The sequence below is a fragment of the Panthera pardus genome, unplaced genomic scaffold (assembly GCF_024362965.1).
Source record: "Panthera pardus isolate Hobbes unplaced genomic scaffold, ASM2436296v1 HiC_scaffold_25, whole genome shotgun sequence".
Taxonomy (NCBI): domain Eukaryota; kingdom Metazoa; phylum Chordata; class Mammalia; order Carnivora; family Felidae; genus Panthera; species Panthera pardus.
Genome location: NW_026526821.1, coordinates 16388562 through 16409000, shown reverse-complemented (window position 1 = coordinate 16409000; position 20439 = coordinate 16388562). Strand labels below are relative to the sequence as shown.

At 46.8% G+C, this 20439-nt stretch overlaps 1 protein-coding gene across 5 annotated transcripts in view; it reads left to right on the top strand.

Annotated features, from left to right (window-relative positions):
• The window catches only part of GDAP1L1 (ganglioside induced differentiation associated protein 1 like 1), a 50900-nt gene that overhangs the window by 6257 nt on the left and 24204 nt on the right, over positions 1-20439 (top strand). For 2 of the 5 annotated variants that reach the window (XM_019458422.2, XM_019458424.2), the window contains exons 2-3: positions 4780-4914; positions 17547-17688. Coding sequence is in view for 1 of the 5 variants with exons in the window: in XM_019458421.2 (XP_019313966.1) it covers positions 17509-17688 (180 nt within the window). In the remaining 4 variants the exon portion in view is untranslated. Of the gene's footprint in view, positions 1-4779; positions 4915-17374; positions 17689-20439 lie in introns of those variants that run through there. The other 3 variants (XR_002082454.2, XM_019458421.2, XM_019458423.2) reach the window with 2 other exon arrangements.

The following is a 20439-nucleotide window of genomic DNA, read 5'->3' as shown; positions in this document are numbered from 1 at the left end:
TCTCCCCCTTAGAACCATAGTCAGTATCCCTCCTTCTTCACTTCTCTCTCTCTTCAGCCCACTGCAGCCCGACTTCCATCCCTACTGAAACACTTCTTGCCAAGGTCATGAGTAACTTCTTCTTGCCGAAACTAGTGTCTCTTTCTCAGTTTTTAATGTTGCTTGAGTTCTGAACATTGTCTGACACTAGTCATGACCTCCCTCTTAACTCCACTTCCCTTCTAGCTTGTGTGGCCCTGCACCCAGGGCCATGCTCTTAGCTGCTCCTCCTGTGTCCAGCTGCTGGTCCTCAAGGGCCTCGCCCTGCCACCCTTCCCATCTCACATCCTTGTCATCCTGGGATGACGCTGTGACTCTCTTGGAGAGGCTACCAGAAAGCTCACTCTGCAAAAGGGAGTGCTGAACAACCAGGCTTTCTCAGACTGGAGACCAGAGCTTCTCCGGGTGCCAGGAGTTCACAGGCAGCCTCTCTGGGGCGTCGTGTTCAGAGTCATTTGGTCCCACACATTTTTCATTCTTCTGTGTCCCCCTGTACAGTAGTCGGGTTCCTCGTTTGGCCCCTTAGCAGCATCACATTTTGCCTGCTGCTCCTTGGGTGCGAAACCACGCAACTTCGTGTTTCATGCAGTGTCACCTTGCTCAGACTTCCATCCTCCCCCAGTCCTGGGGGGCTTCCCTCCCTTCTGGTTCATACACAGTTTTGCACAAATATGCAGTATTTTAGAGTTTTCTTCCCTCCCTCTTCTCCTTCTGTCCCCCCCCCTCCCCCGACACACACACAGAGTGGCATCTGGGCAGGAGAAGGGGGCAGCAGATGAGCTTTGTGGTTCAGATGCGTTCCCTCCCCTTTGCTGGTCTCCGCTGCCATGTGGCTGCCCTAGACTTGTCCCTAGGCATTATGGATTCTGGTGGGGCCCACCAAGATGGGGCTGGCCTGATTTCGTTTCTGAGCAAAATCATGGAAAGTGCTAGTGTTTGTAGTCATGAGGTCCTCGTGTGCCGCAGTTCTCACAACTTGTCTCCTGACCTTTCCTCGTCTGCTCTGCACGGCACTGGGACAGGTGTGCACTTCCAAGTCACTCACATGGCACACTGGTGAAAGGGAAGGGAGAACTGCTCTCGTCCACCACATCCTCTCCTGGGGCTACTTGTGTAGCCTGGGTGCCAACCTGGTGCCACGACCCGGCCAGCGTGGGTCTTCTCTGAGCTGCCCGTGCTTGCCCCTCGGCTGTGCTCAGAGAATGGGGCACCAGTGTCCTCCAAGCTTGTCTAGATGCTTCTAAGCCCCATGCAAGGGATCTGGCCTTAGAGAAAGGCGGACCAGAACACTTGTATCTGTTTCTTGTCCTCCTCTTTCTCCTGAGAAAGCCCAGAAGGCCTTTTATGGGAACTTCTCTTTAATCTTAGTGTGTCACCTCCACACTGTGACTTCTAGAAAGTCTATCCTCTCACCCTCAGTTTGTGCTCTTGATCTATAAAGAGTTTGGAAATTAAAAAACCCTTTTTCCTCCCCACAAAAGCCAGATTTTAAGACTCTTATCTCACTATGGACTCAAGAAAATGGAATTTCAGACTCAAAACCGAGCAATGGCTTCCCAAGCAGCAAAGGCCATTCACTAAATGGCTGGGGGCACTGCAGGCTTACTAGGAATCGTGAATTACCTGTAACAGAAGTACAGGTTTTGACCTCAAGAAAAGTTCTCCTTTAGCTTGATAGATGTGCCCACTTCTTGGATAGCCAGGCACTTTGATTTCCAGTCTCACCAGCACTACAGAGAACAGGTAGGGTACTTCTCCAAAGGAAAAGACGGGTTGTTCTTACCCAAAGAAAGGGATCGGGGGCAGGCGGACAGACAGTATATGTACAGGGAATCTACACAGACAGCCAGAATAAATACATATGTCATTCTGAACTAAGGAGAAGGGAGCAGGAGCCTGGGACTCCAGAAGAAAGGAATGCGTTTCCCAGAGTGATAAAGTAGATGTTGGTAATTAGACGTTTGTCCTGCCATGCAGATGGGTCACTCAGATAAAGTTTATCTCTGCTAATAACCCATATTCTGGGAAAGATCCCCAATTTAGATTCTTTTGTATAGTTAAAGGGAGGGGCAAAAGTTTCTCTTGAGCTCACAGGGTCTCTGTTGCCTTCAGCTCACAATAATCTTCATGTCAAAATGGCCATCTTGGGGCAACCTGCCCTTGGCCCCTGCACCCCTCACCACACTTCTGTGTCCCGTGTCCTGCTGGTTGTCTCTACATGGATGTTCCACAACGCCTAGTGAAACGAGATGTGTTCAGAATCTAACAGGTTATCTTTCCCCCTGAGCCTAGTCTTCTGGCCTTTCCTGATCCCTTTCCCACTGTACTGGATCAAATTGGATCTGATTCACCACCTCCCATCCATCTGGCTCCTAAGTTATTTAATACCTTTTGTACTTTGGAAGTATTTTTAATGTATTTATACATTATTTTTTAATAAAGCATAATTTTCACAAAAGAAAAATGTACCTCTATAGAAAATTTGGAAAATATAAAGAAGAAAATTGTATGTCCTTCAGCCCCAGCACTTGGGGACGACCACTATGAGCATTTTTGTTGCGGGGCTGCAGAGTGCCTAAGAGCCGGACCAGCTCTGTTCACAATCTGGCTTCACCACCCCCACCCCTGTGTGTGGCCCTGGACATGCTGCCCAAGCCCCTGTGCTTCCATGTACTTTTCTGAAAAATGGGGATAATGATAGTACCCACTTTAGAAGGCTTGGAGAGAGTTGAGTGAATAACAGGCTAGGACACTGCCTGACTCATAGTACCTCGTAGCTGCTATTATTAATATTACTATTATTTTAAATGTATGTATTTTAATTGCTGATAAACTGTATATACGGTTTAATATTCTGCTTCTTTTCATTATCTATTGTAAGCATTTTCCAGGTCACACATATTCCCCAGAAACATGACTTACATGACTGTATAATGGTCCATCACTTAAATACATTCATAATTTCCTCTGTAGTTGACCATTCCTCTATGTTTGGACAGTTGGTGTGTGTATGTTTGCTATAATAAAGAACTCTGATCTGAAAATCCTTGTTTATGTGTGTATGTACATATAAAAATGTTTACATTTGTGTCTGTATCTACATCTGACCATAAGCCTGATTATTTTCTTAAAATAGGATTTTACACCTGAAGAAGGTATGGGCTGTCTAAAGTCTCCAGTAATGTGCTTAGAAATTACATAAAGGCAAGGTTATCAACCACTCACACACTCAGGGCCCCCCTCACTACACCCCCTCCAGCATGAGATGAGCTCCTTTAAGTCTGCCCATTGTTGCTGCCATATTCTTCACAAGGCTTTGCCGCATTTCACTGGGATGGTAGGAAATGGAATTTTGCCCCATGTGCTTCTGCATACCTTACTTTTTATAATGTTAATAAATTGGGGTACCTGGGTGGCTCAGTAAGTTAAGCGTCTGACTTCGGCTCAGGTCATGATCTTGTGGTCCATGAGTTCGAGCCCCGCATCGGGCTCTGTGCTGACAGCTCAGAGCCTGGAGCCTGCTTCCGATTCTGTGTCCCTCTCTCGCTTTGCCCCTCCCCCACTCATGCTTTGTCTCTCTCTCTCTCTCTCTCGCTCTCGCTCTCGCTCTCGCTCTCTCTCTCTCTCTCATGAATAAACATTAAAAATATATATACATAATGTTCATAAATTAACTGAATACTCCCATAAATCCTGGATGGACTATTAACTTGCTTACTGCCCAGTCCATTTTCCTGTGAGTAGAAATACAATCCATGGTGCTGGCAATACACTTCACTTGTTTCCTTGTTCCTCTGCCCTAAGATGTTTAGCATTTTGGCATCTATCCCTGGTGACAGCGCTGAGCCCAGAGCCCTGTAAAAGGTTCTGTGTGAACCTGGCTCAGGTAAGGTACTAGTTTAGGTGGATTGACCCATTTTCTGAACTCTGTATGGCCTTCTCAGCACATTGCAATATATTGCAAATCATTGTACGGTGTTTCAGATTCCAGTTTCCATTCAATGCCTTCTCCCTTGCAGTCACCCCAGCAGTGTTCATTCTAACCAACCCCATGGGAAGAGAGCTAGAGTTTTATTTTGCTAAAATGAAATCAACTGGGGGGTGCCTGGGTGGCTGAGTCGGTTGTGTCCAACTTCGGTTCAGGTCATGATCTCACGGTTCATGGGTTTGAGCCCCACGTTGAGCTCTGTGCTGACAGCTCAGAGCCTGGAGTCTGCTTTGGATTCCGTGTCTCCCTCTCTCTCTGCCCCTCCCCCTCTTGCACTCTTTCTCTCAAAAATAAACATTAAAAAATAAATCAACTAATACCTTTAAGAGCTTTATATTTTACAAAATGCATTCACAAATGTGATTGCTTTGAGTCTCAAAACAATTCTGGGAGTTAGGTACATTTATCTCCATTTTACAGATGAGGCCCAGAGAAGTGAAGCCACTAGTTGAACTGGTGAGTGACAGGGACAGATCTCAAACCGGCCTCTTCCTAAAAACTGACCTTTGCCTGCAGCAAAGGAGAGCCAGAAGGAGGAAAATGCCCTTGGGGGCAGGAATCTGAGCTCTGCTGGAGTGGATTGAAGTGGCCACAAGTAGGAGCACTGGGACAGGACAGACTTGTTGGGCCCATGGTTGTGAGAGCCTGCGGCCAGACCTGTGCCTGTGACTTTGGAATCTCTGGGACTGCTCCCTGGTATGGACCCTTGGGCAACTACTGCACTCCCTGAACTTCAGTTTCCCCATTTGCAGGATGAAAATAACTACTCCTCTGCCAACTAGAAGAATTGCTTTGATGATCTGGTGCCATGGTGCCTATGATGCTGCTGTGGGATCTTCAAAGTGCAGGGCACGAGGAGTCCTTTAAGCCAGGTTTACTTACTCCAGGTGAGGGCAGGTGGGACTCCAATGAGGGTTCCTTTCTTTCCTTTTTTCCTTTGCGACTTCTTATTTTTACCTTCGTTATTTTATAATGTCCTTGTAAAACGATGCAAGTGATTATGAGATTAAAAAAAACCTTTTTTTTAATGTTTCACTTAATTTTTGAGATGGGTGGGGTGGGGGGGAGAGGGGCAGAAAGAGAGGGAGACACAGAAACCGAAGCAGGCTCCAGGCTTTGAGCTGTCATCACAGAGCCCAACGTGGGGCTCAAACCCATGAACCATGAGATCATGGCCTGAGCCAAAATCCAACTTAACGGACTGAGCCACCCAGGTGCTCTGATTATGAGATATTTAAAGTAGAAATAGAAAACCCCAGGTACTCCCTCACCATCCCCCCCCACCCCGGCCCCTCACCCCCATATCCTGCTCTGCAGAGAGATAGCCACAGTTTGTGGTTTAGTGCACCTCCTTCCAGGCTTTAAAACCATGTATCCATACATATTTTTATGCATATCTTTATATATATACACATATATATGTATATGTATATATATGTGTGTATATATGTATATGTATATATATGTGTGTATATATGTATATGTATGTGTGTATATATATATACATATACATATATACACATATACATACACACACACACTCACTTATTCATACAATTTTGTTCTTTAAATTAAAAAAAAATGTTCTATACACTGTTCTGCACCTTGCTTTTTTCCCCTATAACAATTTTATCTTGAAGACCTCTATATCAGAGCTGCCTAATTCAGTTGTATGTCTGGGCATTTTGTAGATAGATAGATAGATAGATAGATAGATAGATAGATAGATATTTAACCAATTTCCTACCAATGTTATTTAGATCATTGCTAATTTTTAAAATATTACCAATAGTACTGTATTAACCATTAGTGCCATTAACCATTGTTACCATGAGTGCTTGATGGACAAGTTTGTGCCCCTGTAAATATATTTTGAAGGGTTATCCTTGTGATACACATTTTAATACCTGATAGGTATGTTAAACTGCCAGATTCCACTCCCACCGGTGGTGTTCGGGGTGTCCTTTTGTCTTCAGTGGCTCTGTGGGGGGAGAGGGTGATTTTGTACCCCTTCAGGGGACATTTGACAGGCATTGGAGACATTCTTTGTTGTCACAGCCTGGGAGGTAGTGCTGGATGCTACTGGTGTCTGGGGACTGAGGCATCCAAGGATAAACAGGACAGGTCCCGCTGCAAAGAATTATGTCAGTAGTGCTGAGGTTAAAATACCCTGGCCTACACCTGTGCCAGTGCTGGATATTACCAGTTTTTTAAGCTGGCTATTTCTGATAGTTTGAAAAAATGATACCTTATTTTGTTTTGTACCTCTTAAAGAGAATGGAGTTATATTTACTGCTTATGTTATATATTATTTGAATTTGTTATGACGAATGTGTATTAATTTTGTAATTTTCTAGTAAAGCCACCGAAGATTTTTTAAGCAACACCTCTTTAATTATTACTATGCAATCTGTCCTTAAGATTTTGTCATGTAGGGGCACCTGGGTGGCTCAGTTGGTTAAATGTCCAACTCTTGATTTCAGTTCAGGTCATGATCTCACGGTTTGTGAGTTCGAGCCCCGTGTCAGGCTCTGCGCTGATGTGCAGAGCCTGCTTGGGATTCTCTCTCTCCCTCTCTCTCTGCCCCTTTCCTTCTCCCTCATGCTCTCTTTTTATCAATAAACATTAAAAAAAAAAAAAAGAGTCATGTAAGTGCCTGTTTGTCTTTCCCTGAGAAGGTGTAGAAAGAATCCCTCAGTGTAGGCCTTGAGAACTTGTCAATGCTCACATCCTCTGGCCTTCAGAATTTCTCTACTGCACTTCCAAGGCACCTTCTCCCCGTGAACACCCAGACCCAGGAGCCAAGTCCAAGAATTATATTAGCCCAGAGATATTCTTTATCACAGACCAGGGCCCCCAAATGAAATGTATTCTGCAGCTGACTTCAGGACACCTAGAATACCCACCATGGACTCATCTGCCCAAATGCCAGGAGAAAAAACAACAATAAAAAATCCTCATGCTTATTTCTCAGCTGTGAAACCTGAGATCCATTCACCCTGTGAATTGTCCAGCCTGTCACAGCTGAGCCAAGCCCGTGGTGCTTCTGCAGAGCCTAAAGCTGCTGGCATAGGTTCTGATGCAGCATGAATGCTTTCACCTTCCCTCTGCTGGGTCCTATCAAATGGAAAAGGAGTGGAGCCCAGTCCTAAGTGCTGCTCAGCATGTCAAGGACTCCTGGAGAAGTGCCTACACCTTTCACTTAGCTCAGAGAAGCCGGAGCCATCCTGGAGGAAGTGTGCATGGACAACCTCTCAGTAATCCCGGATACTCCCAAGAAAGTGTCCCACGTGGCAGAAATGGCACAGACTTGCCTGCAGCCTTTGAAGATCACCCAACAGCAGACTTTCAAAGTGGGAAGATCGCTCCTGGCCTAGTGCCAGGTCCACGACTTCTGCCAGAAGTTCTGTGCCTTTGATCTGCAATCTGTTATGGTTATCCAGTAAGCAAAGGCATATGCGGAGGCTGCCTGGTCTGATGGCTCTCTCCACTCTGAAAGACACAAGTCATGTCAGTGAAATGAAGCATCCAACCTGTGAGGCCAAGAATGCCTGGGACACCCCTGCATTGCTATCTTCATGAGAGAAAACATTTAGAGGTTCAACATGGGAAGGGAGGGGAGTGATCTATGAGAAAGAACACCCATCTGCAAATCAGGGGCTGAGTTCTGCTCTTATCTCATGTACCCTGGGACAGATAACTGTTTTTCTCTAAGGGCCTCAGCTTCCTTGTTAAGTGGTTGTTGGAAGCATTCACTCTGTATTTCAATGTGCAATTTTCTCAAATAATAACATTGCCAACTAGATAAAGCTGGCTAAAATAAAGGAGAGATCTAAAATAGAGTTTAAAACCAGTCCAATATCTGCTGGTTGGTTTTTCTCATTCAAAAGTAATAGATGTTCAGAACAGAAAAAACAAAACAGAACAAAACAAAACAAAAAACCAAGATATGGCCAAGCACAAAGTAGTTCATAGAGAACATTGCCCTGGAGATCATGCTGTTGGCATCATTCTGGGATCCTTCCAGATAAGAGGTTCTTAACTTGGATTGTTTGGATGGGCTTTGTGGGAAGAGAGCCCCTGAGTGATTCAACAACCTCCTTTTGTGGTCCATTTAGGATATTTGAGTTGTTTTGCCATTACAAAGAATGCCATGCACATACAAGCTGGGTGAAAAAGAATTAGCACTTAATGAGAAAGCAAGCAGAAAAAATGGACAATTTGAACACCTGACAAAGGTGCTTTAAAGGGCACAAAAGGATGCCAAATTGTCCCACAATGCACAGAAATTACCAATAAGAGACAAATAGATCAATGCTCACTTTAAGCCATTTACGTTTAAGTTAACACATACTTACTGGACAGGTGCTGCTGTATCTGTTCCAGGTGCTGTGGACTCTACAGGCAGCCCAGCCACTGACCTCACAGCTTTCAAACTGGTGGAGACCGACACGGAAATTATTTCATGCAGAAACTGTCATTTGTGTTTAAGCAAACTACCTTCATGCATGATTGGCACAGTAAAACCCTGAATCATTTTGTTCCCCAAGCTCTTCCTGACCCAGCCTCCCAGGCTCTGAGGGCCTGCGTGTTTCAGCCTTAGGAGAGTTCTCCTTCCAGCTCACATCCAATCCAGAGGTTCCCTCCAGGTGCCCCTGAATGGAGGCCATTCAACATTTATTTGTCCTCTTCAGAGAACAGGAAGTTTACTACCTGGATTTGAACTCTACTCGTTTGAAACTTTTCCCTCTATTGAACTACATCCTCCCTCCCAGTAGGCTCCTCTGATTGGTCCCAGAACCTCACAAAACAAGCCTGCCTTTATCTCCAACCTGCAGGTCTAAAGAGCTTTTAGATCTTCGGGGGAGGCACCCAATCCCATGGTCTGCCCCCAAGACAGTACCCAGCATCTGTGATGTCCTTCCCTGGCAGAATAGGCCTGCAAGTCCCCTGTTGATTCATCAAACCATGCGCATGCCCAGACTAAACAAAGTATCCATGAACAGATGGTCACGGCATGGGGGCAGCAAGGCCCAGACCTTTGAGGACAGATTATGCTAGTGACACTAGAAAACTTCCTGCAGCTTCAGGAGGGTGGATGGGGACAGAGAGAAGATGAGCCAGCCCTGATTGGAGGACCTAATTGGCTGCCCTCCCAAAAAGAGCCTGTGTGCCTGGAACAGTGCCTCCCACACTAATGTGTGTGCTAATCTCCTGGGGGTTTAATTCAGCAGGTCTGGTGTAGAACCTGAGATTCTGCATTTTTTCTAAGCTCCCAGAGGTATGCTTATACTTCAGGGGATACTTTGAGAAGCAGAGCCCTAGGGCAGTGGTATCATAATACCCAGGAGGAGCTTTAAAAATACAGAAAGTTTGGCCTACCCCAAAGTGACTGATTCAGTCTTCTGGTCCATTTATTAACAAGGTCTCAACCTAGACTGCACATTAGAATCATGTGAAGAGTTTTTAAAATGTTGCTTCTCAGGGTAGAGACTCACTTGTCTTTCTCTCTCTCTCCCTCTCTCTCTCCCTCTCCCTCTCTCTCTCTCTCTCTCTCTCTCTCTCTCTCTCTGTCTCTGTCTCTTGCTGCTTTAGTTTGAAAACCTGACCGGCCCAATTTGTTGTGGGAGCAGAGGTTCCCAGCCCTAGCTGCACATCACCTGGGAGAATAATAAAATGTCAGTGTCAGGTCACCTCCCTGCAGACCCACTGAATCAGAATTTCTAGGGGTTAGAGCCAAGAGATGAGCATTCCACAAAGCTCCCTAGATGATTCTGAGGTGAAGCCCCTGGTGTGGAGTCTGAGGGAAGAATATTCTGGGATTCCTGATACAGATACAGGTTACCACATGCTCTCCTAAACATTCAGGGACTTGAGTGTTTAACAAGTGCCATGGATGACTTATGAAATGGCAACTTTGGGAAACACTGGGGTAGAGGAAAGATCCCTGGATCAGAGTCAGAAAGACCATGCTCCTGGTTCGAGACTTCTCACAGGTCACAGGCTCATTTCCTCATCTGTAGAATGGAGGTGATGGTAATTGCATGGGGCAGAGATGGGTAACTACCCCAGAGGTCTACATACGCAGTCTATAGGACAGTTTGTGTTGAAAACTGACTGTCACAGGCTGTCACAGAGACTACATTTCCCAGCTCCCCTTTACATTTAGGTGAGGCGGCCACATGACTGAGTTCTGCCCAATGGAGCAAGGGCATAAGTGAGGAGGGCTGCTACCCATAAAAACCTCCCACAATGTCCTCTGCTCTCTCTCTCCACTGTCTGCCCATTGGATATTAAATGCCCACTGGATAGCAATGCCTGGGTGATCTTGGAAGCCACATGGGAGGGTTAACAGAACTCTCTGCCCTTCTAACTTGCTGCTAATTGGACCTCATGTGAGTGAAAAATAAACTAGTGTGTAAAGTCACTGTGATTTGGCAATCTCTTAGAGTAGCTAGTGCTTTGTTAACTAACATACTGCCCCTAGGATTGTGGCAAAAATGATCTCATGCAGAGGCTGCAAACTGACAATGCGAGGGCTTGATCTAACCCACAAATATGTTTTGTTATTTCTGTGCCAGCCAGTGTTTTTGTTTTTGTTTTTTTCTCAACACATTTTAAAAGGAGAGATTTCATGTGATCATCTGGATCTCCAGGTTCCTGAAAACCTGGGATAGCTGGCAGCCATGTTGCAATCCACCGTGGGAGTAATCGGCTGGAACAAGGAGCAGCTGTGCACCAGGTGGAGCATGTGCCCTCCCAGCCCGCCATGTCTCCGCCACACCCTTAGGGCATTACTGGGGCCCTGGTAGCTTCCTGAGTCAGCAGGCCCTGATGTAATAGATGCAGATATTAGATGCATTCACTGTTAGGATTTTTTTTTAAGAAAAAAAATCTGTGTATTTATTTTGAGAGAGAGGGAGAGAGAGCATGTGCGCTTGAGTGGGGGAGGGGCGGAGAGAGAATCCCAAGTAGGCTCGGCACTGTCAGCCAAGGGCCCAACTCAGGGCTTGATCCCATGGACCGTGAGATCATGACCTGAGCCAAAATCAAGAGTCGATGCTTAACCGACTGAGCCACCCAGGCGCCCCCCACTGTTGGGATTTTTCACAGCACATTTCTTCAGGTGACTTCTAACTCCCAGGAAAACCATTCATCCTGCCCAAAACTTGGAAGCAAAATCTCCTGAGGGATCTTTACAGGCTGTAAGGATGTGCTCCACCCCCCTCCCACCCCACCCCGCCCATAGCCAGGGCCCTTTCAGCATCTGTTATATATGGAGGCAGGGGTGTGTGGAGAAAAGGGCTCAGGTATATCTGGGGATAGATCAGACAGACCTGGATCCCGACCCCAGCTCTGCTTCATCCTAGATGGTGACTGGGGTCAGGCAGTTCGTGTTTCCTGAACCTCTGTGATCCCATCAGGTGTGGACGTTAGAACTCTTCTCATAGGATTTCTGTAAAGTGTCTGGTGAAAGGACACTTAGACCATGTTAATTCCTTCTCCTTTCCCAGGCCTGGTTTGCCCCCGGGAGTGAGGGAGAAATCAAGCAGTATCTTTAGAAACAAACAAAAAAAAAAACCCAAAACCAACTTCAAATTATTTTTAAAAGATATAACTAAAGTTCCATTGTAGCTGTATTAGTCTGCTCGGGCTGCCACAAATTAGGGTGGCTTAAACAATAGAAGTGTACTTTCTCACAGTTCTGGAAGCTGGAGTCCAAGATCAAGGTCCCTGTAGAGTTGAATTCTACCTCTCTTCTGGCTTATAGACAGCCCCCTTCTCACTATGTCCTCACAGGGCCTTCCCTTGGTGCTTGCTTGAGGAGATTGTGATCCCTGGTGTCTCTTGCTCTTGTAAAGGATTGGGGCCCTACCCCTATGACCTCCTTTAGCCTTAATAAGCCCCTTCATCAACAAATACAGTCACATGGGGATTTTGTGGGGGGACAATTCAGTCCATATTAGAAGGAAGACTGGAAGATCCAACAAAGAAAAAAAGAAGTACGCGTGATCTCCTCTTGCCCGTCTCCACTCACTGTGATGTAAACCACTTTTACTGACTATCCTTCTATAATTTATATACTTTAAAATTTAATTGTATGTATTTTTTGGTAACCTGCTTTTTCTTCTTTTTGTATTTTAAATATTATAGTAAGCTAAACTAAATAGAGTTTTTAGAGTAGCTTATATAATTATAACCTGTTTTTAATTATAACCTTTAAGTTGTAACCTTCCTCATTTGGTAGATATAAATTATTCCATGGTATGAACATACTCTAAGTTATCTAATCCCCTATTGTGTGGACACTTAGAACTCCATTTTCTATGGACTTGGATGTTAGCTCTTGACCTGGGCTAATAACTTCATTCACCTGAGCATCAATGTCCCCATCTGTGTTATCAAGATAGTAACGATACCACCTCAACTGAGCTAATGACTAAAAAGTGCTTAGCCCAGTGTCTGGCACATGGAAAACCTTCAAAGCTGTCACTATAATAACATACATATTATAATACCAGTGGTAGACCCAAGTGAAAAAGTTCCGTCAGGCTCTCCATCTCGCTGTGCACTGAGTTCACATTCAATGGCAACCCCTTGATGGCTGAGTTCATCCCTAGTTCTCACGGAAGAAGGGCAGAAGCAATCCCATCACTGACAAGGAACAGCTAGTCTCCAGTGTGAATTCATACACTGGACTGTCAGTATATGTATTTCAGGGTTTTTCAGATTCCCGGCACCCAAACTGAATGTTATTTTCCTGATTCAAACTCTCCAGTGACTCCCCAGTGCCCTTAGCATGATGTGATAACTCCTAAATGTGGCTTACCAGGCCTGGCATGACTACTGAGCCTCAACTGTGACCCCTGTCTCCAGCCAGATGAACAGCCACGGGTCCCTGGAACACCCCACCCTCTCTCTCACCTCTGGGCTTTGTCCCTGCTCTTCTCTCTGCCTGGAACACGCATCCCTTTCCCCATCTTCTTGTATCTGGCTAATTCCTCCTCATTCTTAAATTCTCTACTTAGACGTCCTGAGTAGATGCTGATAGTGCCCTACCTGTGTCCCCTACTTTCACCATTTCTGTGCACACCAGCTGACCCCCAGCTGGCAGCACCCACATTTATGGTCTGAGGGCTTTTTTGTAGACCCGGGAACCCACTCTGCCGACTGCGGGGCAGGCCTGAAGTGCTGGGGAATTAACACTCCCTGCAAGGAACAGCCTTCTAACAACGGACTGGCAGGACTCGGTGTGTAAATACCCTGGCTCTCTTCCTCCTCGGGAGGGGCTTTACACCAGCCTCAGAGTTTCACTGCGGGATTAAGCTCCAGGCGCCCATGGTGCTAACTTGCTTGAACATATACCTTCCAAGGCCGCCTTTCTTGTCTGTGTCATCCTGCCATTGCCCTCCCAGAGTTTCCTTCTCCCAAATTAACTGCTTGTCCTTGCATTCTTGTCTCAGGATCTGCTTCAGAGAAACCCATACTGAGCGCCATGGCTCCTGAGAGCCTTCCTTGGCAAGTGGGGCAAGCAGATGTCCCTCCCTGACTCTACCACAGCCCCAGTCCTTACCTTAGCACAGCACTCGTCACATTGTGGTATAATTGCCCGGGTCCCCACAGAAACACAGACAATTCACTGGGACAAGTTAAAATGGATGGGGAACATTTGAAAAGATGGTCAACTTCACTTATGACTTAATGAAACTCAAAGAAAGAATGCCAGCCGATAAATACACATAGAAGGGCAAAGTTGAAAATGTTTTTACAGCCTCTGATTCAGCCAAGGACCATCAATGGAGGAGAAACCGGATACCCATAAGGTCCTGGTGAGAAGAGGCAAAATGGGCATTTAAACATGGAGAGGGGTGGTTACCACTCAAATCCAACTTGGCGTCATTAATAGTGGGACAACAAGACATCGTGGAGCTCCTGCCACAAGGCAGAATGAAGCACATGGCACCACCCACGAAGGAACGATTAAATGTTTGCCCCCAAAATGCTTCACCCGAATCTAGTCTTCCCTTTAGACCTAAGTACTAGTTTATAGGAAATACAAGGGAGAGTATGACAAGTTAAAGGGCAGAACAGTGACCAATCAGACCCCCAAGTGGAACATTCTACAGGACACCTGGCCTAGTCTCTCTGCGAGTTAACACCGTGGGGAAAAAAAATAAAAAGAAACAAGAACCATTCTCCAAAAAGAGACTTGAGAAGTAACAACAGAATTCATGGCATGGTCCCTGACTGGATCCTGGTTCAAACAAACTATGAAGATCATTCTGGTACGACTGGAGAAATATGAGTATGAACTAGATATCAGGGCCTTACTGTGAATTTTTTTAATGTGAAAAATGTGTTGTTTATGTGAGAAAATGACCTATGCTAGATATAAAGTATGTAATACTGAAGTATTTCACCAATGAAGTATCATGATGCCTATAATTTGTTTCAAAATACTTCAAACCCTCCTCCCTTAATTAAACAAACATGGCAAGCTTTAACCAATGATTGTATTCAGGTGATGGATATATGGGTGTTCACTGAGCTGTCTTGTTTGCTATGTCATATGTTTGAAAATTTTTTATAATAAAAACTCAAAAAGGAAAAGCAAATAAAAACCGTGATACACCATTTTTTACCCAGAGATTCAAAAAGAAACAAAAAAGTTTAACAGTACACTGGGTTGGAAAAGTGCAGGGAAATGGCCTTTTTGTGGATTCTTAGTGGGGAGTGTAATATGGAATAGCCTCTCCCGAGGGAACTTTGACACAGGCAAATTCTTTTTTTTTAATTTTTTATTGCTTTTTTTAATGTTTATTTATTTTTGACAGAGAAGACAAAGCATGAGCGGGGAAGGGGCAGAGAGAGAGGGCGACACAGAATTCGAAGCAGGCTCCAGGCTCTGAGCTGTCAGCACAGAGCCCAACATGGGACTCGAACCCACAGACCGCGAGATCATGATCCGAGCCGAAGTCAGACACTTAACCAACTGAGCCACCCAGGTGCCCTAAGAGACAAATTCTTTGGTCTAGCAATTCCACTTATAGGAATTTGTCGTATAAATTATACTCAAACATGTGCACAAATCTGTATGAATAAGGATTTTTACTGCAGCATTGTTTTTTGTGTGTGTGGTTTTTATGTGTGTGTGTTTTGTAAGTTGGCTTTACCCCCAGCGCAGAGGCCAACTCAGGGCTTGAACTCTAGACCCTAAAGTCAGACCTGAGCTGAAACCAAGAGTCAGAGGCTTAACTGACTGAGCCCCCAGGTGTCCCTGCAACATTGTTTTTATAACAAAAGATTAAAACAGCACATGTGGCATAGGAGTTGTTACATTTATTATGTCCTGTTCATACAATGCAGACTGTTAGTATGGGCTAGATCTGTGTTGATAGGAAACTCTTTCCAGATATATTGCTAAGTGAAAAATGCAAAGAGCAGGTCAGTGTCTGTCTTATTTTTCACTGTATTTCTGATACCACTGAAGTGACTAGCACACAATGGGTGCACAATGACTATTTGTTGAGGGAAGGAATACACATTTGAGGTGGAACTGCTGTGGCATGGACACCTGTATGCATTCAGGTTGAAGACCCAGATAGGGACTGTGGGGCATCCCAGTAGGGTGGGGGCTCATGGCTCTGGTGGTATAAGAATTCACCCAAGGCAGAACAAAAGAGATAAAAGTTTATTGAATACACTGCGAGGCAGCACTTGTGAGACAGCAAAGGGGAGACTGCTGAGAGGTGGTGGCGAGGGGCTAAAGTTATAGGGTGGAGTAAAAGAGTTATGGGGATGTATGCAATTGTCCTTTTTGGGTAACCTTAGGAACTGTGCCTGGTTGCAATTGGTCTTTTAGGGCCTATGGCTATTTCACGGTGGCTTGTTTAATGAACCTGTTTGCATCAGCTCGGTGGTCACTCTGGGCCCTTTTGCCTCGCTCTACATTCCATTGCTCTAGTCAGTTGCCTAAAAGCAGCCTCTACAGGGACCAGATTTTTCACCTTGATGGAATATCTAAGGTCTTACTTCCCTGAATTCAGACATTTGAAGTTTTCCTCAAGACACACCATATCCTTCTTTGTAAAACCAAATCATGAACAACAATATACTTTGAGGAAAAAGAAGGAATAAAAATTTCCTGAAAGGGTGACAAAGAAGTTGCCGAACCAGGAAGGCTAATGTGGCAACTGGGAGTTAATAGAAAATGTAGCTCCAAGCCTCCTGGCAGCCAAAGCAAAAAGGGAAACCCATGGACCACAGAACTTTTGTTGTCTGGTAGAAGGAAGGACACTGATTCCTCAAGAGCCATGCTCATCAATCTGAAAGGATGATGTGCTAAGGAGTCCTTGCTTGGTAGCATCACATGAGGGAGGGAGGGCAAATTGAGAAGCCTATCTCCCTGGTGCATCTATTTGTTCAATGGTAAATAAAACAATATTTATATCAAGGGAAGCACGGGTGTATTAGGGAACTTTATATGAAACTCCCATGAATATTAAGCATAAACTAAGTGACAACAGGGCATTACAGGCTTTCTTGGGCTCCTGTAGTTGTGCCTCAGTCTCCTGGGTGAAGATGTGACCTTGGACCAATGACTTGACATTTCTGAGCCTCACCTTCCTCCTCTAGTAAAAATGATTATTGTGCAGATGAATGAGATGATGCGTATAAAGTGCTTGGGTTGATAAAAAGCTTGCTGTGCTGTTGTTTATATCATTATCATAGTATCATGACCTTATCACTAAGATCATATATTCTGGAGCCAGACAGGCTGGGTTCGAATCTCGGCTCCACCGCTTACTAGTTAGGGGACCTTGGACAAGGTCACTTAGCTTCTCTGTGCCTCAGTTTCCTCTTCTGTAAAACGAGGCTCATAGGATTATTGTGAGGACTCAGTGAGTTGATGGTTGTAAAGCCTGGGCACACGGCAAGTGCTATGTAAGCGTTTGCTCTATATTTCATAGTTTGTTCCCCTCTGCCCTTAGAGATCCTTCAGGAGAAATGCTAGGAAACAACAGCTCCAAAGAGAGAAAAGCTATTTCCAGACACTGATTTATACAAGGAATGGGTCTCTATAACACCAGGTGTCCTAAGAGGTATTTTCTTCTTGGAAGACTGAGAATCAGAATACGTTAACAATGGTGGAGTCTTGGCAGGTGGCTGGCCAGATATGAGCTATTTGGGGGACATGGCCCATTCTCCTGTGGCTCCTCCAACCCTTCCACGGAGCCTGACGGAGGGGACTGGTAGCTTTTCTAGCAGGGGCCAGGGGCGTCCTTAGGGGAGGAGGAGGGAAGGAGATCCCGGGATCCCCCGCGCCCCTCCCCCACTTGCCCAGCGAGTAATGACATTCACGGAGAGGGGAGGGAGGGAGCGAAGCAGAGGGGCAGGCTCGGCGAGGCCATGTGATGCTGGGCGAGAGAGAGCCGCCGCCGCGGAGCCTCCTTCTTTCCTCCCTCTGATTCCGGGCTGTCATGGCGACCCCCAACAACCTGACCCCCACCAACTGCAGCTGGTGGCCCATCTCGGCGCTGGAGAGCGATGCGGCCAAGCCGGTGGAGGCCCCCGACGCGCCCGAGGCGGCCAGCCCCGCCCATTGGCCCAAGGAGAGCCTGGTTCTGTACCACTGGACCCAGTCCTTCAGCTCTCAGAAGGTAGAGCCCAAGGGAGCAGGGGAGCCGGATACCCAGTAGCGAGGAGGCTTGGGGGAGGGGATTCAGGAGGAGGAAGGGGTCCGAGGACCTGGTGAGAGGCTGGAGGGTGGGATGTGGGGGTTCGGGGACCCGGAGGATGGAGGATGCTGGGCCGCTCTCCAGGGAGGTGACTGGCGCTGTCTTGGGCCCCAGGAGCACCGTCCCCAATTCTGGGAACATCCATTCTGCCTCTTTCCCTCCCAGAAAGACCTGGTCTGTTGGAGGGCTGAGAAGAGAGACAAAGGCAAGGGGAAGGGAATGGGCATTGCTGGGAAGGCGGCCTGTTGGAGGGGGCGGCTGCTGCGGGAAGGGAGGAGGAGCGCTTCCTGGGATCCAGCCTCCAGCCCCGGTAGCCCGGTTGTGGGCCTCCCTCCACGCTGCTGTCCTGGATACGACAGGCCCTCCAGATCACAGCTTCTGCCCAGCTGGGAGCCTTCCTCTGGCTGGGGCTTGAAGGGTCTGTCCCTGGTCCTCTCCCGCACCCCCACTTATCTTGAGCTGAGAAAGGAGTTAACCCATCTCCTAAGGCAAGTTCAGTTCGGCCCCTAAAATCTGTTTTGCTCTTAAAGACAGAGAGGGCCCCTCAGCGCCTTCGCAGACCCAGTTGAGCTGGGTCGCAGTTGGGAATCCAGCCTGATGCTGAGTTATCAGGGTTCCCGCTTCCTGGGGGCGAGGGCCAGGCACAGCGCCTGTGACAGGGGCGCCTCTAGGGGCGCAATCTCCCACCCTAGGCGGCTGTCCGTCAGTGGGGCACGAATTCAGCACCATGGCCAGGGCCCAACAACGTGTGCTGCTGGGTTCCAAGTGGCACCCATTGTCAGACCCTGGGATTCCTCTTCTCCCTGGGAGATCCTTTTGTTCCATTCACTCATTTTCCAGATAGAGAAACAGGTTCCGTAAGGAGAAAGGGCCTTGGAGCCAAAAGACTTGGGTTTGAGTCTTGGTCCAGGCTCAGTTCATCATCTGGAAAATGAATAACAATAATTATAATAATAGCAGCTACTTCTAATTCCCAGCCCTTCTCAGAGTTGCTGAGAGAGTTGTTGAAAAGGCAGTATAACTTCGTGTTCTAGACTGGCAGTACTCAAACTTGAGCATACATTGGAATCACTGCATGGTCCTGGTTAAAACACAGACTGCTGGGTCCCACCCCAGATGTTCTGATTCAGCAAGTCTAGAGTGGGGCTCAAGATGCTGCATATGTCCAGCCAGCTACCAGTGATGCTGATAAAGCTGGTCCACTGATCCCCCTTTGAGTAGCTCCAGTTTAGAGTATAGGCTGAGGCCAGACAGTCTCCAGTGGAAGAGCCATCCTCCCCAGTAATTCACTGTAAAACTTTAGACAGGTCGCCTTGCCACTCCAAAGCCTCAGTTTTATAATCTGTAAAATGGAGCTAATGGCAGTACCTTTCTCAGAGGTACTTTGAGGGTGAAATAAGGTGACACAAAAGAAGTGCTGATGGCAGTGCCTGGCACAGGGTCAAGTTTCTGATCATTATAGGTGTGATATCACCACAGTGCTAGGTGAAGGAGGGGTCAAGTTAACCAGGGCCACTCTAGGACTCATCCGTAAATTTTACAAATGCCTGCTGAGCACCTACTGCATGCCAGGCTCCGTGCAAGTTGCTGGAGTTTGGAGATGTATCGGACTGACGTCCAGATTTCAGAATACCTTCCTATCCAGAACCTCAGGATCCAGACCCCAGTGATTGGGACTGGACAGGGGACAGAGGGATGGTACCTTCCATTACCATTCCCAAAGGGAGCTTCCTGCTCCTCCCCTTGCCCCCATGGAAGATTTCCTATTCAGCCTGCACTCAGGGCTCAGGTAGCCCCTTATTCAGGCATGGGACTGCTCACTGCAACCTCATTTGTGACCAGGCCAGCCTGGGAATCCTCCTGCCTCCCCGTCCATGGACTTCCCGTTGCCTGGGGGCCTGTGGTGGGCTCTAGAGACAGTGTGTCCTGGTGGAAAGGGCATGGGCTCTGCAGTCAGATGGTCTTGGATTCCATTCTCATCTTGAGTGCTTACTGGCTGTTTGACCTTGGACAAGTCACTTAACCCCTCTGTGCCTCAATATCCTCATCTGTCAAAAGGGACTTTTGCATCCAACCCTGCAGAATTCCTGAGGGTTTGAGAGGACATGGACATATGTTAAGTGTCTGGCACATAGTAGGAGTTTAGCAGGGGAGTTTCCTTCCTTTCAGTCCCAAAGGGCCCTGCCTGCATTCGGGGAGCAGTTCCCCTTTGTGGAGCATCTGAGAAGCCTGTCCTTAATGGTACATGAATAGCAGAAAATAGCCTACCCCCAAGAATGGTGGTGGCTCCATGGGACATCTAGGGACTATTCCAGAGCTAGAGGGCAGCAGGACAGTGAGGGGAGCCAGAGCCCAGACTCTGGGGCCAGACAGCCCAGGGTTCAGTCTCAACTCTGCCACTGACCAACTGAGTAATTCTGGGTAGGTTGCTCAGCCTCTCATGCCTCAGGCATCACATCTGTAAATTGAGAAAAATAACAGCACCTCCGGGATAGGGCTGTTGTGAGGATTCAGCAAATGTATCCATTAAGTCACCTAGAGCAGCACCTGGCACACAGAAAGTGCCCAGTAAGCGCACTTACATTTACTAGACAGGAGAGCAAATCCTGACTGTGCCACTTCCCACTGCGTGACTGTGCACGTGTCTTCACTTCTGTAAGTCTCCGCTTCCTC